The sequence below is a fragment of the Pollicipes pollicipes genome, unplaced genomic scaffold, assembly GCF_011947565.3.
Source record: "Pollicipes pollicipes isolate AB1234 unplaced genomic scaffold, Ppol_2.1 Scaffold_7231;HRSCAF=8579_pilon_pilon_pilon, whole genome shotgun sequence".
Classification (NCBI taxonomy): domain Eukaryota; kingdom Metazoa; phylum Arthropoda; class Thecostraca; order Pollicipedomorpha; family Pollicipedidae; genus Pollicipes; species Pollicipes pollicipes.
Genome location: NW_023597034.1, coordinates 14,961,186 through 14,987,237, shown reverse-complemented (window position 1 = coordinate 14,987,237; position 26,052 = coordinate 14,961,186). Strand labels below are relative to the sequence as shown.

At 56.3% G+C, this 26,052-nt stretch overlaps 1 protein-coding gene across 1 annotated transcript in view; it reads right to left on the bottom strand.

The window, feature by feature from the left end:
• Window positions 1-26,052, bottom strand: part of LOC119109760 (kazrin) — an 81,223-nt gene that overhangs the window by 14,206 nt on the left and 40,965 nt on the right. The window contains exons 3-7 of the mRNA XM_037233511.1: window positions 19,503-19,645; window positions 13,566-13,697; window positions 12,379-12,583; window positions 1,447-1,659; window positions 669-796 (exon numbers count right to left, since the gene is read on the bottom strand). Of these exons, the coding sequence (XP_037089406.1) occupies window positions 669-796; window positions 1,447-1,659; window positions 12,379-12,583; window positions 13,566-13,697; window positions 19,503-19,520 (696 nt within the window). The 5' untranslated portion in view covers window positions 19,521-19,645. The remainder of the gene's footprint in view (window positions 1-668; window positions 797-1,446; window positions 1,660-12,378; window positions 12,584-13,565; window positions 13,698-19,502; window positions 19,646-26,052) is intronic.

The window sequence follows — 26,052 nt, the reverse complement described above, 5'->3', positions numbered from 1 at the left end:
CTTTCCGCTTCGTTTCAACTTTTCCAAGCACGGACACCAGACACCGTGCGCCCGCGGCTGACCCAAATCGTCCCCCATCGAAGCCCCGCACCCAACACCTGCCGCACCCAGACAGGCTGAGTCGGAGACATCAGACCTTGAGGGAGCACCCAGGTCAGACGTCACACTCGCTCGTAAGGGGGCACTCGGTTCAGACGCCAAACTTAACCCGCGAAGGAGACGGGTGGCAGACAGCGACAAACAGCAGCGTAACGCAGTTAAGCTGACGCCAGGACACAAGTCCGCAGCAGCGCACAGTACTGCCACTTAAAGACGGCTGCATAGAAATCAATGCTGCCGACGCACCTGCCACACACTGGCTCGGGTCGGCAGGTGCCGAGGCACAGCAAGGATGGACCTCATACCGCTGGCCGCTCGCGTCTCCGAGCCAACCCGCCAACTGGTTATAAAACAGTACCCACTCCTTCGGCACGGACCACCTGACTGGTGGAGCCTTCACAGTCACAAAGTATCACGTCAAGGTATGTGGTACATGAAACGCGACTGGTAGGCAGCCAACCCGAGAATACGAATTCACAATCACCAAACGCTCGTAAGCTATTTGCTAGCGTCGTTAGCTTCGCCACTCCTTCATCACTCATTGAGGCGGAAGGGAGGTGAGGTCCGACCTGCTCGTAGTTTCGGATGAAATCACGCAGTTCGCGCTCCTTGTCCTCCAGCGTCTGGTACAGCTGCTTCATCTGATTCAGCAGGTCAAACTTTTCCGCCTTCAACCGCTTCCGGTCAGCCTTGAGCGCTGCAAGGAAAGCGGAAGAATATTGAAGAGGAGCCCCTGCTTGCACAACCCCCTTTTAATCCTGCGAACAGGAATACATGCTAGTCCAAGCAGCGCGGACTGGAATGGCGGGGTTCTGTAACTGTCCAACACCAAAGACCCTTGTTTTCCTGAAAATTTCGTCCTTCCATGTGGCCAAGATAATGCTGGAAAGCACAGCCCGAACTGCCCTCCTCCTGATGACGTCCACGTTGACTTTCACAAGATACACCATTTTGCTGGATACCAGCCTGTCTCCATATATGCTGATGCTCATCCGTCCGAACTGTCATTATTGTGCTGTCAACATCCCAGCAAAATGAACATCATACCCTCACCTGTTAGGGCCTACTTGGTGAGTACCCCCCCCCCCCTTACCTGCTAGCGCCTTCATGGTGAGCACTACCCCTCACCTGCTAGTGCCTCCATGGTGCACACCAACCTCTCACCTGCTAACGCCTCCATGGTGGCGTTAGCCACCATGGAGGCGCCTACTAACGCCCCTTGGTGAATGCCACCTCGGCCTCACCTACTAACACCCCTTGGTGAGCACCACCACCGCACCTACTAACGCCCCTCGGTGAGCGCCACCTCGGCCTCACCTGCTGACGCCTCTTGGTGACTGTCCTCACCTGCTAACGCCTCCTTGGTGAGCGCCACCTCGGCCTCGCTGGCCTTCAGTTTGACGCGCAGCTGGCTGGTCTGCGCCTCGAGCGCGTCGCCGGCGCCGCTCAGGCCGGCCACCTGCGAGCGCAGGCCGCGGCCTCGCTGCCGCAGCGCCTGGTGGCTCGACTGCAGCGAGAGGCAGGCCTCCACAAGACGCGACTGGTCCATTGCCAGCAGCGCTGTGGCAGAGGGGGGGGGGGGGGAGGAGATTAGCGGACATAACCGGCATGCTTTCAGCACTGCCACGGAAAAGGATCGAGATGAGGCTTGCAAATGGTGAAATATTGACATGTCATACCACTTAATACCATGTAACAGCATTGACACCATGTAACACCATGCAACATGTGACGCCATACAAAACCATGAAACACCGTGACATTCTCAATGAACCTTGGTGGTCAGCGCATGAAAGGTGAAGCAGGGCTACATCCAACGACATGAGGCTTATAGACATGTCTGAGGACCCATCAACGGAGTTTGAGGAGGCAAACGTGCTACAGAAGGCCGCCGCCGGCGGAGCTAGAACCAAATGGAGCCGGCACGCCCAGTGCTCGCTTCATTGCGCAGAGTTTGACACATCCATCAAACGGCACGCATTGCGGGTGCTGTGGCCATCATCGGTCGATCGGCAGTGCCGCCGCCCCCCCCCCCCCCTCCGCGGCCGGGACCGGACGCCGCCGCTGACAGGCGCCTGAGCGCCGGATAAACAAGCGTAAGTGTTCCTGCGGAGCGCCCGCTGCCCGGCGGCGGAGGCGGCGCCTCGGCCACCGACGGCCGGCCGCAACGCGCTTCTTCGCGGGCTATTTGGCAGCCCTGACCGCACGCATTCTTGCTGTGAGGGAGGAGCGTGGCCGGCGACACCAGTGCCCGGACGGGCGCGACCTGGCAGCGGCTGTGACGGCTAGGGGGGCGCGCGACGGCCTCCATGAGTCTCAGTGGGCGCCGCCATTGGATGGTAGCGGCGCCGGCAGTTGGCGGGGGGCGACACGTGCCTCGACGCGGCCGGCCGACGGTTGCAGCGGGGCCTAACAGTCCGAGCGATGATGGTCTGCTGGCCTGCTGGCCGCTAATACACACTGCCCGGTTCGAATGCCACTACCAGAAGTGAGATATGCTAGCGGATAATTTGGAGTGAACAGAGTCTGCGAATGGAGAGCTTCGACCTGACGCGAGGACTGAACTATTCCTCCTAGAAAGATGTTGGTGAGCTGCCAACGCGATGCCTGTGGCTCCATTTCTGGGGAAGGTCTAGAATGACTTAATGGGAAACCGCCGCTCTTGTTCGTAGAACGGCGCGCCTCTGGGCTTGGGTGAGCAGTCTCACCACATTGCGGAAATCCTCACATCAACAGACGAGTTTGCATGTAAACTGAGAGCACCACAGAACGATCGAGCTTGAGCAGCTGCTGTCTGTGTCATGATGCCCCCCTACCCCCCAAACCCCTCCACGACCCGTGGTGGGATGCCCTAGACTAATGCTGACCTGTCATGGAGAAAGGGCTGGTGGTAGCCAAAATGCCGCCGGTCTTACGTAAACACCCATCGCCCTCTGATGGCGTCATCTTACGTGACTAGCCATAGACCGATCATCGCTGGCAGAAAACGCTTTCAACCCAAATAAACAAACGCCAGTTCATTTCAACAGCCCGTGCGAACGTTCGATGAGCTCAGGGCGCAAAAACCACCCAGCGGCCGGCGCCCAACTTACGGGTCAGCAAACAGTCTTCAGGGCTTCTCTCGTCAGCAGCACATTACACCTCCTCTGCATTCAATCGCCACCTCAAACTTAGAGCGTAAGCTATCTCTGGAAGGGAGTGAAGATCGCCCACAAGAAACTCAGCTCTATCCCGCGGCAGCAGCTGCAGGAGATCGTCCAACAAACGGTGGCCAAATTTAAATCCAATTCGAAATCAATACGACCGCCACCCTTAAAAACGTCTGCTGAAGCGGTTCAGATGTGGAGTAGCACGCCATTCAGGGCTCGAATCAAGTCAGACTGGTAGCGACTGTCATCCAAGTGCGGACATCGCTCTGTTTGCTGATTATGTGATCGACATATCTTGATGAATGATACTATTTTATGACTACTTCGAGCCTCGTTCCGAGTTACGATCACAGAACACACGGTCCCAGAATACACGGCCGAATATAATCACACCACAATGTTCGCCAACTAAGTGTATACAGCCCAAAACCACAGAAATACAAGTCACTTATCGATAGTCCACTATTCTTTACTGTTGTACAGCAAGCATCGGAGGGATCACCGTTCGTCATTCGTGCCAATTACCCAAAATCCGAACCGTCTTCCTGCGATCCGTACTGTTCGTCAATGCAGATCAAGGGTCGTCGGTGGGGCCGCGAGCCATTGGAACGGACTACCGGACGTCGTACGGGCCACGGGTCGTTGGTACGAATAGCGGATCATTGGTACGGATCACAGATAGTCAGTACGGATCTTGGGTCATCGGCATGGATGTCGGGTGGTGACGCCGGGTCATCGGCATGGATGTCGGGTGGTGACGCCGGGTCATCGACATGGATGTCGGGTGGTGGCGCCGGATCATCGACATGGGTGTCGGGTGGTGACACCGGATCATCGACATGGATGTCGGGTGGTGGCGCCTCCCATGTTGGCGCGGGAGACGGGTGGTGACGATCACCCGTGACCCGCACCAACCACCCGTGATGGCCGGGACCGACGTGCCGATAACAGCGGCGGTTGACTCCTGGCCTGCTGGTCGGCCCTCGTCGGCTCCGGGAACGCCCCCAGGGGCGGCCGAACTAGCCTGAATCCGGCCCGAACTGGCCCAAGTCCGGCCCGAGTCTGGCGACCTCGTGGGACCGATAGGGCGAGCCAGAATCAATGAACCCACAGCCGGCGGCGAGGCGTAACCCGCCACTGGCCGGGCAGGGGAAAGGTCACGGAACACAGCAGAGCGACCCTCTCAGAGATAACCCGCCGCTGGTCGGGCAAAGGAAAGGTAACGGAACACAGCAGAGCGACCCTCTCAGAGATAACCCGCCGCTGGTCGGGCAGAGGAAAGGTAACGGAACACAGCAGAGCGACCCTATCAGAGATAACCCGCCGCTGGTCGGGCAGGGAAAAGGTAACGGAACACAGCAGAGCGACCCTCTCAGAGATAACCCGCCGCTGGCCAGGCAGGGGAGGGGATAACCAAGCACAGCAGAGCGACGCTCTCAATGATAACTCGCCGCTGGCCAGGCAGGGGAAGGGATAACCAAGCACAGCAGAGCGACGCTCTCAGAGATAACTCGCCGCTGGCCAGGCAGGGGAGGGGATAACCAAGCACAGCAGAGCGACGCTCTCAATGATAACTCGCCGCTGGCCAGGCAGGGGAAGGGATAACCAAGAACAGCAGAGCGACGCTCTCAGAGATAACCCGCCGCTGGCCAGGCAGGGGAGGGGATAACCAAGCACAGCAGAGCGACGCTCTCAATGATAACTCGCCGCTGGCCAGGCAGGGGAAGGGATAACCAGGCACAGCAGAGCGACGCTCTCAGAGATAACTCGCCGCTGGCCAGGCAGGGGAAGGGATAACCAAGCACAGCAGAGCGACGCTCTCAGAGATAACCCGCCGCTGGCCAGGCAGGGGAGGGGATAACCAAGCACAGCAGAGCGACGCTCTCAATGATAACTCGCCGCTGGCCAGGCAGGGGAAGGGATAACCACGCACAGCAGAGCGACGCTCTCAGAGATAACTCGCCGCTGGCTGGCAGGGGAGGGGATAACCAAGCACAGCAGAGCGACGCTCTTAGAGATAACCCGCCGCTGGCCAGGCAGGGGAGGGGATAACCAAGCACAGCAGAGCGACGCTCTCAATGATAACTCGCCGCTGGCCAGGCAGGGGAAGGGATAACCAAGCACAGCAGAGCGACGCTCTCAGAGATAACTCGCCGCTGGCTGGCAGGGGAAGGGATAACCAAGCACAGCAGAGCGACGCTCTCAGAGATAACTCGCCGCTGGCCAGGCAGGGGAGGGGATAACCAAGCACAGCAGAGCGACGCTCTCAATGATAACTCGCCGCTGGCCAGGCAGGGGAAGGGATAACCAAGCACAGCAGAGCGACGCTCTTAGAGATAACTCGCCGCTGGCTGGCAGGGGAAGGGATAACCAAGCACAGCAGAGCGACGCTCTCAATGATAACTCGCCGCTGGCCAGGCAGGGGAGGGGATAACCAAGCACAGCAGAGCGACGCTCTCATAGATAACTCGCCGCTGGCTGGCAGGAGAATGGATAACCAAGCGCAGCAGAGCGACGCTCTCAGAGATAACTCGCCGCTGGCTGGCAGGGGAGGGGATAACCAAGCACAGCAGAGCGACGCTCTCAGAGATAACTCGCCGCTGGCTGGCAGGGGAAGGGCCAACTGTACACGGCAGACTGCCACTTCGAAATTTTTGGGACTTGTAGGAGAACTTGCAAGGAGCTTTTCCTAGTATTTCAATTTCACCGCAGACACAAGGGGCGACTGAACTGGCCCAATGACTTCACGTGACATCAATCATGTGACAGTCGGGGTCACGACGTATGACCCAGCCGTGACAAGTCTCGCCCCAAGAACACTCCACGGTTGGAGGAGTGACCGTCATCCAGTCAGGGTCAGTGAGACCTGGCTGTGTAGTCATCAGTGAGCCGGCGCTATTTTCGATCGATTCCGCCTGGCCTGGCCCGGCCGACCGCCGTCGCCGCCGTCGCCGCCGTCTGGCGCGCTAGCGACAGACGAGCAGACCAGCGCCGGCCGACGCCAGAAACGGATGGAATGTCGGGGACGGCACGGGGCGCGACACAGGCGCCGACAAACGCCCCCAGACACGTCACGTGAGCAGCCACGCCTCCGAGACGCTACAGATGCCGTCACGCTCGTCAGACACGTGCCGACCGACGTCCCCCCCCCCCCCCCAGAGATGTTCGGTCCAGGTGCGGCGGCTTCCGCGCCTCTCGCGCTTGTCGCAGTTGCGTAATCGCCACATCTGTCCTCGCAGGCCAACAGCCGCACCCATGGCAATCCACGGTTGGTCAGATCCCTCTCACAGCCGTCGCCTTTCTTGCCATGGTCGGGCGATGCAGGGTCGAGCCTTGTCCCCGAGGGGACAGGATCCAGGACGTGTTCCCGAGGGAAGGGGCATCAAACCGAACTGCAGCGCACACATCACGGTTGTATACGCGGGGATCGACGAGGCAGCGTACGGAACTAATATACATGCAGTATTTAACGTGGACAGATCTTCCAGGGATTATGTCATCCTCACGTTAGCGACGCTCCTGCATTCAATCAATTTCGCCGGACATGAGCCGGGACGACCATATGTGACTTGAGCATGGAGTATGACAATGCAAGACCACACCAATCCACGATCTGCGCAGATCCCTGACATGCCCAGGTGCTGCGGCTCACAAGGGAGCAGCTCGAGCACCAGCCCAGGACCGTCAGATGTTACTCACCACGGCCCGACTGCGCCGGCCGAGCCAGCCGATCCGCAGTGGCCCGGGCATGCCACCGGAAGTGCTCCGCTTCCGGGCGAGCGTGCGGTCCGGCGCCGCACACCAGCTCAAGGTAGTGGTCAATGCAGCGCTCCTTGCAATGCTCGAGTCTGGAGTCGATCAGTGCCGCCTCAGCCCGCGCGGCCTCGGCCGGCCGGCTGCGGCGGAGGACTAGCTCGGTCAGGTCCACCCGAGTCGGTCCACCCTCGCTGTCGTCCGGTGGGACGTCACCACCGAGGCCGACCGGTGCCAAGTCGGCCGAGGCTGCGCCGCGGTCAGAGGGATCAGCGTGACCCAGCGGCGGACAGCTGCGACGTCGGCGGACCTCAGGCGGGTCAACAGAGCTCCATCCGCCGTCCGGGCGCTCCATCGGCGAGTCGCAGGAAGACAGGCGAGAGCACGAATGCAAAGTTTCGTCGAAGAAATCACAGACGGCTGCTTGCTCCTCGCTGAGATGTCCATTTACGCTGACGTCCGTCACCCGATGACGAGCGCGACGAAGCCTGACCCCACTGCCCTCCGGGTCTTCTGAGCACTCCCCATCTGGGCGCTCAACCCCGGTGCCCTTCACAACGAACAGTCGGCCGCTGGGTAAGGCACCCTCGGCCCGCTCTGCCGTCTGTCGCCGCTCGCGCTGCGCGTCCAGACCGTCCTCTTCCGGCGGCAGGAGCCCCTCCACCGGTGTTGGCTCCACCGCCGGCTCCTCTGCCGCCACCTCTTCCGCCGCCACCTCCTCGTCGATGGGCGCCAGCGGCCCGGGCGCCGAGTGGCAGCGATTGTGGGCGGTCGGCCGACGCCGCCACGCGGGCGGCGTGGTGACACGCGCCTCAAACACGCGCGTCTCGCCCTCCGGCAGCGGGTCCTCGCTGCCGGCTGTGACCGTCACTACCGCCGAGTTGTAGTTGCCCATGCCCGCTGAGGCGGCCGCCGAGCGCAGCAAAAAGCGCTGACTGGCTCACAGGGTATTAATGTGCCACGACGGTCGGGCCGAGGGCGTCCTGGCTCGGGGGCGTCGAGTTCTAAAGGCCCCGCAGGCTTCACGAGATCGAGTGGCGGCTTCCCGCGAACGAGGCTGCGGTCTGTACTATGTCTGCACCAGTTTATCCAGCCTTGACTCGACCTCTCTCAGGATAAACATCGCATGTCACCGCGGGCCCCTCGCCATCGATAAACGTGTTTTCACACCACAGGCCTGCCGAAATGGTGCGGATCAACAGCCTATTCCATGCCGTGCATGATGGCTTAAAGGACATCTCCTATGCTCGGGCCCTCATGGAAACCTCACTCGAACAGATCAGAAACCTGCCAGTGGGGTGAGACGATGAAAGGGGCGCCAGAAAACTAGCCCTACCAGTATTCTATCGGTGTCATCTTTTCATCCCCCTTCCCACTTCCGTCCAACGCCGAAAACCACCGCGACTACAAAGTGCAAAACTTAACCAGCACCATCTCCTAGTCCTCACGAGGCATCACATAACGTCCACCTCAGGCTCCAGCCCCTGCCCGGTTGCTGTCCGGCTCCTGTGCGGCTCCTGTGCGGCTCCTGTCCGGCTTCGGCTCCGTCGCCTGCCACCGACCCAGTCAGGAGTCTGACATGGCTGCCGCCCCAGTCAGGAGTCCGACATGGCTGCCGCCCCGGTCAGCAGTCTGACCTAGCTGCCGCCCCGGTCAGCAGTCTGACCTAGCTGCCGCTCCCGTCCGGCACTGCAGTCCGCGCTCGGCCACTCCAGCGCGCAGCCCACAGCCCAGCCTGCCTCCAGTCGGGCAGCCCACAGCACAGCCTGCCTCCAGTCGGGCAACTCACAGCCCAGCCTGCCTCCAGTCGGCACTGCCGCGCACTGTCGCCACTTCTGCCCCGGCAGCGGGCCTCGGGCGACACCGACCGCCGCCTGGTCGCCGCAGCGGCGATAAAGTTGCAACGACGGCCCACCGCCGGCCGTATACCGTTTCGGTCGTGCACCAAGGTAAATAAACAATGGCGGCGGCATCGACAGACGAGCGGCGATTGATGATCACGATCGACCAATCAGAGGCGGCGTCTGCTGGGAGGTCGGCGGGGGCCACCCGCCCCGAACAGAGGCCGCCGACCTGTGAAAGCGGACGGGGTCTGACTGGCGCAGCGGAACGTACGACAGCGGACGGGATCTGACGGCAAGGCAGGGCGTACGACAGCGGACGGGGTCTGACCGGCGAGGCTGGGCGTACGACAGCGGACCTGGTCTGACCGGCGAGGCCGGGTGTGCGACGGCGGGACCGGGTCTGACCGGCGAGGCCGGGCGTACGACAGCGGACCTGGTCTGACGGCAAGGCAGGGCGTACGACAGCGGACCTGGTCTGACGGCAAGGCAGGGCGTACGACAGCGGACCTGGTCTGACCGGCGAGGCAGGGTGTACGACAGCGGACCTGGTCTGACGGCAAGGCAGGGCGTACAACAGCGGACCTGGTCTGACGGCAAGGCAGGGTGTACGACAGCGGACCTGGTCTGACGGCAAGGCAGGGCGTACGACAGCGGACCTGGTCTGACGGCAAGGCAGGGTGTACGACAGCGGACCTGGTCTGACGGCAAGGCAGGGTGTACGACAGCGGACCTGGTCTGACGGCAAGGTAGGGCGTACGACAGCGGACCTGGTCTGACGGCAAGGCAGGGCGTACGACAGCGGACCGGGTCTGACCGGCGAGGCCAGGCGTACCACAGCGGACCAGGTCTGACGGCGAGGCAGGGCGTACGACAGTGGACGGGGTCTGACCGGCGAGGCCGGGCGTACCATAGCGGACCTGGTCTGACGGCGAGGCAGGGCGTACGACAGTGGACGGGGTCTGACCGGCGAGGCCGGGCGTACGACAGCGGACCGGGCGTTCGCGAACACGACCGTTGTTTGTGTACTGTGTCGTGGGGTACTGTCATGTGCCAGGTGGAAGATCGCCACAGCTCGAGGCGTGGCACTGGACACATTGTGAGCAAACCAATGCAATGAAAAAGATGACCTTGGGGACAAGAGGAAACGGGGATAAACCCGAAAATCCCAACGCTTGTCACTCTTGAGACCACTTATGCTGCAGCGATGGTTCCATTACATGCAACAGCGCTTGTACCAAACAGCTAGACAATCTCAACGCAGCTGATGTTTCTTACGCCGTGTCCCCGTCATTACCGTTGGACAACGCGCCCATCCCGCCTGCGGGCATCCCCAGACGGCCTGACATCAAACCCAGCCACGGCACATCAAACCCAGTCACCGCTCATCAAACCCAGCCACCGTACGTCAAGCTCAGCCACCACACATCGGGCTCAGCCAGCGGGCATCAAAGGCAGACGGCCGGACGTCGTAGTTGGACGGTCCGACATTTGGTGGCGCCGTGTAACGGCTGCCGTCCAGCCGAGGTCGAGGCTGGTCAGACCAGGTCGTGGCTGGTCAGGCCGGGACGGGGCTGGTCAGGCCGGGACGGGGCTGGTCAGGCCGGGCCGGGGCAGGTCAGGCCGGGGCTGGTCAGGCCGGGGCTGGTCAGGCCGGGTCGGGGCTGCTCAGGCCGGGGCTGGTCAGGCCGGGCCGGGGCTGGTCAGACCGGGCCGGGGCTGGCCAGACCCGGACCGCGCCCCCGCTAGAGCAGGCCACGCTGCGCGTCGCACGCTGTCCCGGTTGCGGACCTCAGCGCGTATTAAAAACGATGATCTGACGTTGAGCGACAAAACGGCCCCTAAATGGCTCCAAAATCAACGGAGACGTATTGCACACATGATTTGGCGCATGCTATTTGATCATGAAACTGGGTGTAGTGGAATCTAACGCCGACATCGGAATCCTGTCGCAAGCAAATAGCGATGAATCCTTGTCCAGCGGCCATACATATTGCACAGATCAATGTGTGGGTCCGCTGACTGACACTCATCAAAATACAAACGACTTCAATGAACTATAGAGTGACCTAACGCGCAGTAAAAAAACAACAACAAAAACAAAAACTAACGCGCCAAAAATAAAAGGATCCGGCCAGCATCCAGCGACACAATATAGGCGTACAACATTGATGCATATCGTGCAGATTTCTTTCATGCTAGTGCTGCGAAAAGTAGGTCAAAAGTGAGCGCCCTTGCTCCATAATAGTTGTAATAAACAGCCAATTTTGTTTATTTGGCTTTGGATCATAACGCCGTCTGAGATGTTTTGGGGCGAATGGTAAAACACAGTGCGACAGTCACACAAATACATGAAGTGCTTCAAGCCCCGGTCTCTCAGAGTCGTACCGTTACACACGGATGTTTGGGCTTAAACGGGGATGGTCTGGCCGCTGCAGACCAGACATGCTGCGGAATATATTGGATATTGCTGACGAAAGAGCACATTGCACATGTGGAAGTGGTGCACGACGTAGATATCTGGATGTATGTCTCGGGTTTCCACACGGATAGGCCGCGGGCATACCACCAGGGCACAAGTCTCTGTATGCGGTTGAAGAAAGACTGCCAGTATTGTTACACGGCAAATGTTGTCTCCGTCAAGACATCGGATTTCCACCTTCCGGCTCCCACACGGCCGGCGCTGGCATACAGCCCCCACCTCCCGGATTCCACAAAGCCAGCGTCGGCATACAGTTCCCACCTCCCGGCTTCCACAAAGCCAGCGTCGGCATACAGTTCCCACCTCCCGGCTTCCACGCAGCCAGCTCCGGCATACAGTTCTGGCAGAAAACAGGCGCCAACAATATTCCACACCCACTTCGCCTTTCAAATCTGGCTCCACCATACCTTTCATAATCTGGCCCCACCTGGCTCCAGTCGTGACTGCCAGGAGATATGAAGCACAGCCAGCGTGGGGACACCTTGGAGAAAAACACTCTTTCGGAACATTCGTGAGGAACAATGTGATGTGCGACCTAGCAACGTCAAAAAACATATCCCAAGACCTCAGTCCAGCAGCCGAGCCGTGCCCGCGCGTGCGCTCCGTACGACACGACACGTTCGTCGAGAGGTCCCCCAAGCTGCTTCCGTACCTGACATTTTAAATTAAGGCTAATCTTCAGAAGCCATGCCCTGCGTCCATCTTGCCCGCCCGCCTCGAACTAAAGAGCAAACTAACGAAATGGCGAATAAGGCGACTATCGATATCGCAGAAAATCCTGAACCCAGCGCGAATCAATGAGTCCCGCTCACAGGAAGCATTCAGTTTAATCGGTCTACCAAACAAGCTAGTGTAGTCAGCGACTGTCGATTCTTGCACAGCCGGGTGAATGTTCGGCCACGATCGATTCAGGGGGATCAGGGAAATCAGGGAGATCAGGGATAGCCTTCCGGACACCCTGCCGCAGCCAAAGCCGTCGCCAAGACCGAACTGGACCGGACCGAAACGCCGCAGCACCCGCGGGGGCCGAAAAAAGCAGCCGCTGCTGACTTACCGTTTCTATCGTAGTATGCGTGCTCCTCGTCGGAGGACAGGTCGGTGGCGTCCTCGGTGGCGGGTGGCACCGGCTCCGAGCTTAGCAGGGGCTCGGCCGCCGGCGCGTCGGCCGCCGGCGCCGTGACCCCGTTGACCTTGGTCTTCTCCGGCGGCGCGGCGGCGGCCGGGCGGGGGCGGTCTCCGGAGCCCGCCGCCGCTGCCAACTGGGACGGAGACACGGCATGATTTGAGGCGGGCCGCTGACGCACCCACGGCAGAGCCCAGGTCAGAGAGACCACAGGCGCGGCACGCACTCCGACGGCCACAGCGGCACCAAGCCTGCCCGGGCCGACGGTCTGTCCGGCTGGGATAACTCGGTCTGCTCAGCCCCGACCATACACGCCCGAAAATCAAGGCCACACTCCCCCAAAACGGGATTTGCTCATTTGGGCACAAGCTTTGACAATATATCTGAAACAGCCGTCTGGATGCAGACGATATCTCGGCTCCATGCTTTATTGAAATGCGGAGCTGCGCAATTATTTTACGTCATCTGACTTGTGTTATATACGAATGGGTTTATCTATCGGGAGTGCGCTTTACGGCTGTCTTACGTTTTGAAACGGGCCTGCTTGATTTTGGAAATGCAATACACCCCGCGCGCCGAGCACCATCTGAGCACCCAAACATGTTCGAGAGGCTCATTCAGACCGGCTCATCCACATCTCATTGACTTGCCATTGCGATATCGGAGCGCGTGCTGAAGTTTTCTGCAAGCAAGTAACTCTCGACCTCTTTAACACTCATGTGACATTGGACACGGCAGATATGCACTAGCTGTGCCCGCCGCGGCGCACGACTTTACATTGTCCGAGTGTTCCCGACAGCTCCACAGTCGTGCCGTGTCAATGCACGAAACTTAGTCAGAAAAATGATGTAGGCAATCATACCCCGTGGGCCCAATGTAGACGAAAGCTTCAGCCGTGCAAGCAATGGCCTGATATATTCGTGGATCTGCTCTACGATAAACTAACAAAATTGCTGTTTCCAGGTGAAGCTCCACAACCCCAACCACACAAATACCTTATGTTGAAGTTTATCATAGCCGGATTTGATACCTGGAAAGAGACTGATAACGTGAGGCTGGACAGACACTGTGCTTTGAGCACCTTCCTGGCCCCATGATCGCACTGCAGGCCTACCCACCTGGTCGATCATCCTGTGAGTATCTGCTAGCTCTGACCTCAGGTCAGTGACCTGGGACTGGGCCACCTGCAGGTTGCTGTCGATGCGGGATCCCAATATCTGGTTGTCCTCCATCATGCTGTGGAACTTGGTCTGTGGACAAAATAGTGTTCGAGTGGTTTTTCTTCGAGAGTCCTTAGCCGGGCCCCTTACAGTGGCACCACGCCAGTCACACAGCTGAGGTCAACTGACTGTCGGCATAACACCATCGATTCGTACAAGAAACTATTGAAATATCAAAGTATAGCTGAGTCGCGGGAAGCCAGGTCGTGTCGAATTCCTGTCGAGACTATCTGTCACGCACAGGCACCTCTCCATAAATAATGTCACGGTGGATCGCGGTGGATTCTGGCAAGCAGGCGCTCGGCTGGGCTGTCCACTTCGCGCACCACATGGGCCATGCAGCTCACAGGCCCAAGCTGCTGGAGCGTACTGATGGCAGGCTGCTATGATAGGCTGCCGGAGCGAAGCTCCTGTCAGTAACAATACATATAATTAAGCTTACTTTAAGAAAGCTTGGTACGACGCAGGTATCCATTTATATCCCTTTGAAGCGACTTGTTCACCATGTTTTTCTAGGCGCGTTAACACTGCACCAAACTTACCAAAACGTGCTTAACCCGTGAAATGTCAAAATCAGGAGGTAACCGAAGGAAAACGCATCCTCGGAGTCCAAATTGTTCTTACAAGGCTCCGCTTATGGAAATGTCCGCGGCCACGGACTCCATACGGTATCACACCCTACTACGCCTTCCACCTATGCCAGCCACCCTGCCAATATATATAGCTTACTCACTATATTAAAGTGCATACGACAACATATTCTGATAAAAAAGCACAACCCTAAATGTCTTAAAAACAGACCCATTCACTGGCGCAGGCACAGGGGGCACGTACCTCCCCCCACCCACACAAAGCTTAGGTGCCGAGGGGCCCTTTGGATCTCTCGGGACAGATGTTTAAGGGTCGATTTGAGGGCCCCGAAGGGTTTGCCGTAGGTCGTATTAGGAGCCCTCGTCTTGTGGGCCGGCCCTCAAATGCCGCTCAAAGGGCCATTTGCACCGATTGAGGGCCCGCTGAGCCGATGAGGGCCACTATGTTGAACAGACACCACCAGCACCGAGCAATGGACTCTGTGTAAAATGGGCCATATGGAGGGACCATTTCCAAAGCAGGAACAAGGGTGGACCCCACAATTACGTTGGCCGGAGCCCTTGAGTCAATACGGTTTCTCCTTCTGTGTCGGCCAGCGACCTACAGTGTCTTTAGCGGTTCCTGTGCTGGCAAGGGGCCCCCGAGTCGGCCAGGCGTAGTTTTCGAGGCGGTCCGAAGAGGGGCCCGATGGGCCTTTCAGGACTGACAGTCAAGGGATCAATGAAAAAAGCCTGAAGGGCCCGAAAGGCTAGCTGGCCGTAGATCTTATTAGGAGTTCTGGTCCGAAAGATCTTGACCTCAGACAGAGGGTCAGAGGGTCTCTCGGACCCATTGAGCAATCCCTTGACAACACGAGTCTATTTCGGCCAGAGACAAACAACATCGAAAACTTGGCCCTGGCTCCGTGTTATTTTGGGCCCTGGGGGCCCATTTTCAGAGCAGGAAAAAGGCCGAGCCCACGAAATGCACTTGTCTGAGTCCTTGGAACAATGTGGGGCCCACAGTGACAAACAGGAGCCTCATGTCGGAAAGTGGCCTAAGTCGGCTGGGGACGTGTTTTAGGGGCTCAAGGGGCCCAAATGGGGTCAAGATCACGGGCCCGATTGGAAAGCCGAAGGACCCAAAAGGCAGGCTAAAAGTCACATTAATGATTCTCGCTCTAAGGGCCGCAAACTCAAATGTCGGCCAGAAGGCCCCTTACACTGAAAGAGGACCATTGGGACAAGGAGGGTCCCTGTTTCAGCGAGAAAACACCAACACCAAGCAGATGACCTCGTGTCTAGGTCGTGTCAGAGCACTAGGGGCCCATCTACCAAGCAGGCACGAGGTCGGAGCACGCGATTTGCATTGATAGGAGCCCATGCAACAATGAGAGACCCTGTGTCAATTAGGGCCCCCAGCGCATAATAGAGGTTTCTGTGTCAGCAAGGGTCCTGAGCCCACCATGGGAACGCTTTCCGAACACGCATAGGGACAGGCGCCAAATACCAGAGGGCCCCTTGCATTTGTTGTTGCCCTCCGCCGATGAAAGAAGATATGAGAGCTTATGGCGACTCCACAGTGAAGAAATACAATGGATGTGCGTCAGTCAAGGCCTCTAGTACAGAACGGAGGCCTCCACCCCATTTCAGCTAAGGACCCGTTAGGCCGGACCGGAGTGACTGTGCCAAATACTGGATCGCCCGCGGCGATAAGGAATCGTGTTGTGTCAGCGACGACTCCTGCGGCGATCCAGGGCTAACTCCCGGACCAGCGGGCCTCCCGCGTCAGGGAGGGGACCAATGTATGACATATTCCTCTAAGGGCCGCTTTATCAACATTGACCAAAAACGATAATGCGCTCCTTAGTGTCCTACTCACGAACCCCTTTCCCGAGAAAGGTAAGGAGTCTCACCAGTGTTCAGCTGAGTGGATCGGAGTGATATAAAAACGGACATCTTTGGCCGCGGCATATTACACCAGGCCGCGGACGCTGGACGTGCGAGAACAATAGTCGAGGATTAATGATTCAGACAGGCTTTTGCACCACTCGAAGCTTAGGCTAGGGCGCACATCTTTCCATCACTGGATTCCTGCACCGCTTCGCGGTGCTGTAAATGCTAATCCGTTTCCACGAGCAATTTAAAAATCGCAAGAGTGAAATATTCACCCGAGGTAAATTCTTAACCTGTGAATTGATGTCGTCAATCGTTCAAAGGTAGTCTTTTCAGATATTTATCGATTTTGTCCGTTGTTAGACGCCACCTAGTGTTAGCCGCAGGACTGACGCTGCAGGCCTGCGGAGACTGCAGCGTCAGGTGTCGGGTGTCGGGTTTGTCTGATCTAGAGCATGGACTACCACATCCCATAAAAGTGATCTCATGATCCATGAAACGGGCTTCTTGATGCAGAAAAAGTTTTTTGTTGTTGTGACCGACCTAGCACCCTCTAGCTCCGCTATAAGGGCCTTCTCGATCTGAATTTTGTTAATCCACGTGAGCCTTTCCTTGGACAAAAAGATTTCTCGAAATTGGTTTTTGGCAAAACATAATCTTCCCCTGCTTGACGGCAGGGGTAGGAAGGAGCAGGCAGGAGGGCACAACAGGGGGGGGGGAGCAGCTGTCCCTCTGCCCTTCCCCCTACTGCGCCGGCGTTGACCAAGACCAATGCCATAATGTGTGCAGGTAGGCGACCATTTCCTTGCGCGCCCAATACGGACGCCCAATAACGCAATTTTGTCGCCTGCCCTTCTCCCATCAACCTCCTAATGTTTAGGTGCTTGCTGTTTAAGAATTCAAGTACAGCGTCGTAAGACCGATCCCTCAGAACGGTTGACAACGTACCTACCATACAAGAAAGGGGAGGAGCAGGTCGGACAGGAGATAGGATAAGACAGCAAAAAGTACATGGAGATGTTACAACGTGCACCCAAAGGCAGGCCAACACCCAACACCCACTCATTCTTTCCACCAATAAAACTTGCCATTTGAAATAAAAAACGAATTCATCACAGCAAACTCAAGGAGACTTAAACACGAACACGCACACAACACACACACACCACACACACACACACACACACACACACACACACACACACACACACACACACACACACACACACACACACACACACACACACACACACACACACACACATATATATATATATATATATATATATATATATATATATATATATATATATATATATATATATATATATATATATCTCTCTCTCTCTCTCTCTCTCTCTCTCTCTCTCTCTCTCTCTCTCTCTCTCTCTCTCTCTCTCTCTTTATATACAAACTTACACACGCATGCAAGACCGTATAATATCCCGACCAGACTGTAAGTCACTGCAACGGGGCTTCGACCGACCATAAAAGGCCCCATTCCGCCGCGCGAGGACTTTCTCAATCGCACCAGGCTGAGCCCCCATCGTGTTTACATCTCTTTCGGTCGCCAGGAATAGCGGCTGCCTGAATCTCGTCGGCACCGCTGTCCGTGCCAGCTCGCAAACGCCGCAGGCGGTCCACCCCTGACCCCGGCGGCCGTCCAGAAGCTGATGGATGCCGCAGGCGGTCGACCCCTGACCCCGGCGGTCGGCCGGGAATTGAAGGGCGCCGCGAGCGGTTCATCTCCGACCCCGCCGGTACAGAACACAAACGCCCGATGACGGCCCGGTGCCCACCTGCACCGCTAATATTTACGCCCGTGGGAAATATTTACCGCGGACTGGAGAGAAATAAGTGGCTGGTCACGAAGCTGTAACGCACTGTGCTGGCGGAGCATCGTCTCATTGTACTCCTTACGTGACGTTGGGTATGATGTTGCTAAATAGCGATATGTGTCGGACTTTGAATACACCTGACTTAACTTAATGGTGATTACGTTGTATTGTCACTACGAACATCTGTAAAAATGACGGTTCTAAAATGGATTGGACCCAACACAGAAGCTCCTTATCTTTTTTTTTCGTTCAGAGGGAAAAGGAAACTATGATAACATAAAGAAGACTTTCGATCTGAGACAATTGAAACATCATTTACCTTCACGATTTGTTTTCGTCGCAAACATGCAGACGGGACGGTAGAGCACTGTCATCACGTTCTCGCCTCCAATAGAACCTATGCTAGGATCAAAACTCAGCGGAGTTATCACATAATTCCAAAAAAGAAACACCCGGAAAAGAAAGCACCAACTAAATTAACAACGCGAGTCGCACATCCCGATAAGGTTTATCAACGACACGTTTTTGATATATCAAATTCCCAAAGTACACACCCAGAGGCCGGTTGAATACCCTCCGCTCGGGTGGAAGTGGGTGGGTTGGGGTAGTTTGAGCTCCCTAAGATCCTAAAAACTGAGAGTGCTGGACAATTATATTCACAGGGTAAGCTTTACTGCATATGAACTTACTTTTCACCAAATTTGAGGTTCGTAGATGAAATACAATAACTAAATAGCTTGGTCGATAACTAACTACCGTGAGCCAGGGAGCTGAGTTTCCACGACTAAATATATGCGAAATGCAGGAGATACCGAATAGATTCTCATTAATCTAAGCATTATAGCAAAGATCCGGAATCCGGACAAGAATTTAGAGCACTTTCCCGTCGGGCTGAGCTGCGCCTGGGGCACTCTCCGTCGGGCTGAGCTGCGCCCGGAGCACTCTCCGTCGGGCTGAACTGCTCCCGGAGCACTCTCCGTCGGGCTGAGCTGCGCCCGGAGCACTCTCCGTCGGGCTGAGCTGCGCCCGGGGTACTCTCCCGTTGGGCTGAGCCGCGCCCGGGGTACTCTCCCGTTGGGCTGAGCTGCGCCCGGGGTACTCTCCCGTTGGGCTGAGCTGCGCCCGGGGTACTCTCCCGTTGGGCTGAGCCGCGCCCGGGGTACTCTCCCGTTGGGCTGAGCTGCGCCCGGGGTACTCTCCCGTTGGGCTGAGCTGCGCCCGGGGTACTCTCCCGTTGGGCTGAGCTGCGCCCGGGGTACTCTCCCGTTGGGCTGAGCTGCGCCCGGAGCACTCTCCGTCGGGCTGAGCTGCGCCCGGAGCACTCTCCGTCGGGCTGAGCTGCGCCCGGGGTACTCTCCCGTTGGGCTGAGCTGCGCCCGGGGTACCTCCCGTCGGGTTGAGCTGTGCCCGGAGCACTCTACCGTCGCCGAACAAACTGACTCACTTGACAATTATGCACTCGCCGCCAACGCTGACTGAAGAGCACATACTCGGCTGAGGCGAGTGGCGCGCGCCACCGGCTGGGCCCTCACCTGGGTCTCGTTCAGCATCTGCCTGACGAGCACGACAGACGCGTACAGCGCCGTCTTGTGGCCCTCCGAGAGAGACTCGACATCATCGTAGTCAACGTCCACCTCGCTGAGCTGGGTGTGCAGCTGTTCCAATGACTGAAGCACTGCAACACATCAGATAGGAACGCCATAAGCTGGGCGTGCAGCTGCTCCAGCGACTGAAACACCGGAACATATCCGACAGGGACGTCTAAAGCTGGGTGTGCAGCTGCTGCAGCGACTGAAACACTGGAACATATCCGTCAGGGACGTCATAAGCTGGGTGTCCAGCTACTCCAGTGACTTGGGCACTGCCGCACATCAGACAGTTACGTCATAAGCTGGGTGTGCAGCTGCTCCAGCGACCAGGGCACTGCCGCACATTAGACAGTGACGTCATAAGCTGGGTGTACAGCTACTCCAGCGACTTGGGCACTGCCGCACATCAGACAGTTACGTCATAAGCTGGGTGTGCAGCTGCTCCAGCGACCAGGGTACTGCCGCACATTAGACAGTGACGTCATAAGCTGGGTGTACAGCTACTCCAGCGACTTGGGCACTGCCGCACATCAGACAGTTACGTCATAAGCTGGGTGTGCAGCTGCTCCAGCGACCAGGGCACTGCCGCACATTAGACAGTGACGTCATAAGCTGGGTGTACAGCTGCTCCAACGACTTGGGCACTGTCGCACATTAGACAGTGACGTCATAAGCCGGGTGTGCAGCTGCTCCAGCGACCGGGGCACTGCCGCACATTAGACAGTGACGGCATAAGCTGGGTGTGCAGCTGCTCCAGCGACTTGGGCACTGCCGCACATTAGACAGTGATGTCATAAGCTGGGTGTGCAGCTGTTCCAGCGACTTGGGCACTGCCGCACATTAGACAGTGATGTCAGGGATGGAGGAAACGCCGCCAGGATGCCTGACGCCGACAACGTCAACGCTGCAGGTGCGGAAGGTGTAACTTTTCATGCGGCTAAACCAGGAAAGCATTGGAAACAGGAAGACTTGGCACAAGTTCTGCTGCGCGGTCTGTTGCCCGGGCTGGTTGGATATTACGTACCATCAACTACGTCGCCGTGGGTGATCTGTCTGTTGACCTTATTTGAACACGCAGCGAACAGCAAGTATGTTTGGATCAACCGTAGATGACGACATCTCTGAGATCACCCCTTAAAATCTGGCTTCATGGGCCAATGAAGGTATACATTTGTGCTTGCAACGCCTACGCGCGTGCTTATAAAGCCAGTCATAAATTCAATTAACACAAAGGGGATTCGCCTAATCCGATTTACCCTCGCCTACAGCATCGCGGTTATTCCTACAGCGCTGCCAAACCAGTAGGCTTAAAAGCCTACTGGCTGGTTGTTCCACCACCAGATAACTTGCTAAGTGTACTAATCTCACCCACCCATGCCCAGTGCTTCTCTGCAGCAGACCATTCCTTCATTGTACCACCCGCAGGCTAAGCTGCCGCCATCTAGATAACCTATTTTATTTCCTGCGGGCCGGCAAGTGCGGCCGTAATGAGGCTTTCCCCCGACGTTTTCCTAGTCCGCGATTTATCGTACCAATTACGTGACCCCATCTGGGGCCGGGCATGCCCGGGCGCACCGAGGCGCGCTGTCCCCGCGCACGCCGCGCCGCGCCACCCCGCCGTCCAGATCGATTGTGAGGGAGCCGCCCGCCCTCAGAGCCGTCCCACGCCGCTGCCGTCCGTCTGCAGTCATCAGCGGCGAGGCGTGAACGTGCGTCCACAGCATCAACACCGAGCCTGGTGGCCTGACCGGCCATCCGGACGAGGCGATCTGCTCGTGCGCATACGGACTGAGACATTCTTCTGCAAGGCGACGTTTTAGTCAGGTCTTCGCAAACGCGTGGTAAAATTGCATAACGAGGATGGAGCAGACACTGGGCCCACTCGGCTAGCAATGGCGGGATACAACCGCGCACCGTGTCTTTCGTCTTCGCCGACTTCGATGGTCGGCCGCCTCCAGTCGGGTAAGAATGAAATAATGCAAGCAAATGCGGCGTTACAAATATAACTATTAACCTTTGAAGCCTTGCAAATACCAATGCGCCACCAGGCTATTACAATTTGAGAGCAAACAACATTAGTGCTTTCTTTGCTGCATGTTGCTTTGCAGGCGTAATGCCTTTGATTTCTATGTGGTTTACGATATCACTGGATCTTGAACTACCACAATGACCACTTAATGTCACTATGCTCATATTCCAGGCAGCTGAGGCAGCAAACCACGAATTTTAATCAACTTGTGAAAAGATATTCGCTCCGTGGTTCCTACTCACACTCAAGGCATGCCATCTTTCTCTCCCTCTCTTGCTCTCCCCCCTCTCTCTCTCTCCCTCTCTCTTTCTCTCCCTCTCTCTCTCCCCCTCTCTCCCTCTCTCTCTGTCCCTCTCTCTCTCTCTCTCCTCCGTCTTCCTCTCTCTCTCCGCCCTTCTGTAGGTTTCGCTTTCAATCTTTGCCTGCCTCAGAGACAATTCCGCAAATCTCGTCAATTCTATCTCGTTCGCGTCAATTTCTCATTTCCGTCCATTGGGCTGCCAATTCTCTCTTCCATGAGTTCTGACGTCATTTACCGGCAGCCGACCCCGGCCACTTCCCTCCGTGGCCCACTTCTCGGCTATCTCTGTCGACACGTGTCACTGCGTGACAGGCCATTACGCATCCGTACGCAGAGGGACGGTCAAACTCCTCCGACACGAGGAGCCTTCGGAAGCGTCCTGGCCCGCGCCCGTCTCATCCGCGCATTCTCGGGCATGTTTTGCACCAGGCTTACGTCGCGGTTGAATAGGCCAGTACCAGGTCGTGGGCCATCCTGAGGGGACCCCACCCGACTATTGAGCTCGCCCACGCCCCCGACACGCCCAATCAGAGCTGACACGCAGTGCGGATCATGTCGACCCCCGCTGACCGGACAGTGACCGCGGTCAACCAGCGGGTTCGGTCTCCGTTGACTCGGCAGTTCACAACCGGTGATGAGCTCGTCAAACCATGTCATCAGTTCACGGAAAGTTGGTACGATTTTCGGTAATGTCACTACTATATTCTATTGGATAGATTAAAAGTGAGCTAGTTAAGCTATATATTACCCCAGGCAACCAGACAATACAGAAATGCATGTGAGGTAGGTAATTACCTCCTCGAAATGGAAAGCAATCCTGGGACAAAGCAGGTTGGCACCGACATTCTCAGGGCACAAGCTGTCACGCAACAAACCGCAATGTTGGCACCAATATGACCGTCAGGGTTCACTGCGCAACGAGTGATGACTGGCAACTAAAACATTCCCAACTCTACTGGATACCTTTTCTGATGGCTACCTTTACCGTACTGACGTAGGGCCGGTCGCCCCAGGGCAGCAAATACTGCAAAATGCCTGGAACTGCGCAGTACAAACGGTTCCAAGGCAACGTTTATCTCCGAGGCGGGGCAGGAGGCGATGCAGACACTTGACACTCCTTGCCGTGGAAGACGCACCAATCTACCTCAATGACATATGCAAACTACACAACCCTCTGAAGAATTCAGGACTGGGCCCCTCATGCATGCTACCTGACCGCTCCAGCGATCATTCTTTCCTTGCGTTCTCTCAGCCCTCCGCGCGATCTCAGCCAATGAGCATGTACCATCGATGACAAGTGGGCCGGCCTCGGGTCCTCTTCTTTATCGGGTGCCGCGCGTTGTGCCTTATTCGAAATAGGGCTCCGCGGCCCCGTCGTGCATACCAGATGAGCTTGCGGTGGCACTTGGCATACGGCATGCAATGAATCTGGCTGTCATGTCCGGATTAGGTTTCAAAGTTTAAATCCGATCTATGTGAGAAGAATATATTGAGCGCCGACGTGACCTTAGAGAGCGCGGCAGCTCCGGCTTATGAAGTACGGAGGCGTCGAGTCCCCGGCAATCGCTCGGAAATTATCCAGCTATGAAGCTGGACAAAACAAAGGCGAAGCTTTTGTAACTGTAGCTCGATGTTGAATTGGTCTTCCATGTCGTTGTGCACGTTGTGCATCAGCATCTGAATAAGGGCGGTCAGCGTCTTTGAGAGGTGCGTTCAACACGTAAAGACGATACCAATTCACATGCTTCTGGTTGATACATGGCGCCGAGTAAGACCGGAGCAATGGTCCAAAGTAATAGGGCTAAGACGAGAGCGAACAGTTTTGATTGAAAGGGAAGGGCACATCTAGGATCAAGGTCAGGCCTAAAACTTATAAGCGTGGCTGGTTAAAGGGTGACCTGATAATCATACTATCCCATTGGGCTTTCTTTTCTCTTCCCTGCTTTCTTACGTCAGCGCGCCGTGCCAAAAACCGATGAGAACATTGCAGCCGGTCCTGCAGACGACCACACGAGTGAGCGGAGCACGCGGCGGCTACCAGGCACCCCTTTCCTTCCCTCCCCACCGCATGACCTGTTCCGTCCTCTCGTCCCCGCCGCGTGACCTGTTCCGTCCTCCCGTCCCGCCGCCTGACCTGTTCCATCCTCCCATTCCCGCCTTCTAACATGTTCCTTCCTCCCGTCCCCGCCGCTGCCGCCACTTCTCCGCGAAGCAAGCGTCAGCCAAACAGCCGGGCGCGGCGCGCGTATTTCACATGGTTAAACGAGTCCTGCCGGCGACGAAAACAGCTAACATTCTAGAGAAATTTGTGGACAGAAATGTCTTTGAGAGTAAGCCTTGATATCGCTGCAGTACCATCCGTTTGACTTCAGATCGGGATTCTCGCGTTTCGCGTGTTTCGCAGCTTGCGATTTCTGCGAGACGCAATCAAGTGCGGATCCAGGGGGCAAGGGGCACCCGGGCCATGCTTCCCCAAGATGGTCAAGGCCTTGTAAAAAATGCCATCTCCAGAGTTAAGACCTCGAAGAAACCACGATAACTTCTCAGAGAATATTTTCTGCAGAATAATTTCTGCGAGACGCAATGAAGTGCGGATCCAGGGGGAAATGGAGCCACCGGGTCATGCTTCCCCAAGATGATCAAAGTCTCGCAAGAAATGACATCTCTAGAGTCTAGACTTCGAAGAAAGCAGAAAAACTTTTACCAAGGGGGGGAGTTTAAGAACACTCGTATAAAAGAAAGCGAAATCCGTTGAATTACGAAAACTCAGGGTACCATTTGACCTCTTGATCATAAGCCGGCGTTGGCCCCCTAAGACAGCGTTTTGCATTCACCCTTGGACGAAATGCGTCAGCCCCTACATCTACAATTTGGTCGCAAACACTGCTTAACCCAGGGGTGCCCTATTCAGTTGGGAAAGCGCTCCATACCCAAACTTTGAAAAGAAAGCGGGGGCGGGCGCACGTAGTAGCCTTCAAGCGCCCGTGCTCCTCCCTACCAAATTTGTGGCATGCATTAATATCTAGGGTAAACCGGAATAATTTTAGCACGCTGGTGAATTGCTCCAACCGCCGTATCTCTCCATCCCCCCCCCCCAGACTCCACTTTTTCCGAGCGGCTGCCTGGTGGTACATTTGAGAAGTTCGGCCTTTCTTGTTTTAAAGCAAAAGGCGGCGCGCGGACGGGAAGCGCACTCTGAGCATTGATATAATTTTAAACCCTCCATGTAAATATTTGCGAGAATGAAGGATGTGTTAAAACCACCCAGGAATACAACAGAGCATACTTCGAAAGGTACCAGAGCATGCTAACATACTGACGAACAGCAGCGTAACCTGAGCTCACTGCACCCACATGGCCAGACGTTCTATCCCATATGTTCATTTCGTAGTAGTTTACGACGAAGCTTGACAACAACAACAAAAACAGCAACAACAAGTTCAATAACAGCGTCCGAGATTTGTAGACCATTTCAAAAACGTTTCATAATGCAAGGTTTTGACTTTCTAGAGCCATAACTCAGTATTTGCTTGACATATACATTTTGTACGCACGCTTGCAGCAGGTGTTTACACATTTAAATCATAATTTTTTGTTTCTAAATTGGGTTTCGTCAATTCTAACAGATCAATTACCCACCAACTCAACTGCGAAACAAGCCCCCCCCCCCGCTTTTTGAGAAGAGTGCCGGTCAAATCCGTCAACGAAATTGTTGTGTGTCGTAATTGGGTGGTAATTGGGGTTATTTCTCACTTTTGAACTCACCTCCACCAATTATTTTTGTGAAACTACATCCATTTATTCTGTGCAGGTTTGTTTTTGACCGGTCATTAAGGAGTCACTATGCGTAGCATATTGTCGCTACTGTTTCTGCTGTTTCTCACCATTAATGACCGTGATAGACGGACACATTTTTTTAGGGCAAACTCCAAGCACTTTGTTTGATGAGATCCGGTGGTGGCAATCCGACCAGAGCCGCGCACTTGAGAGCACTTGAAGTTTGACGGTGAGCATATCGTTCCCCTTGCCCAGCATCGTTCCCTCCTGAGGTTCGAGTTGACTTCAAGAACGATTACGCTGCCACCGCGCTTTTTGTTGCGCTGTTATTATAGGGCCTTGATTGCCAACCGTCGCGCAATCGTAGCGGCGTATGATGTTTACGC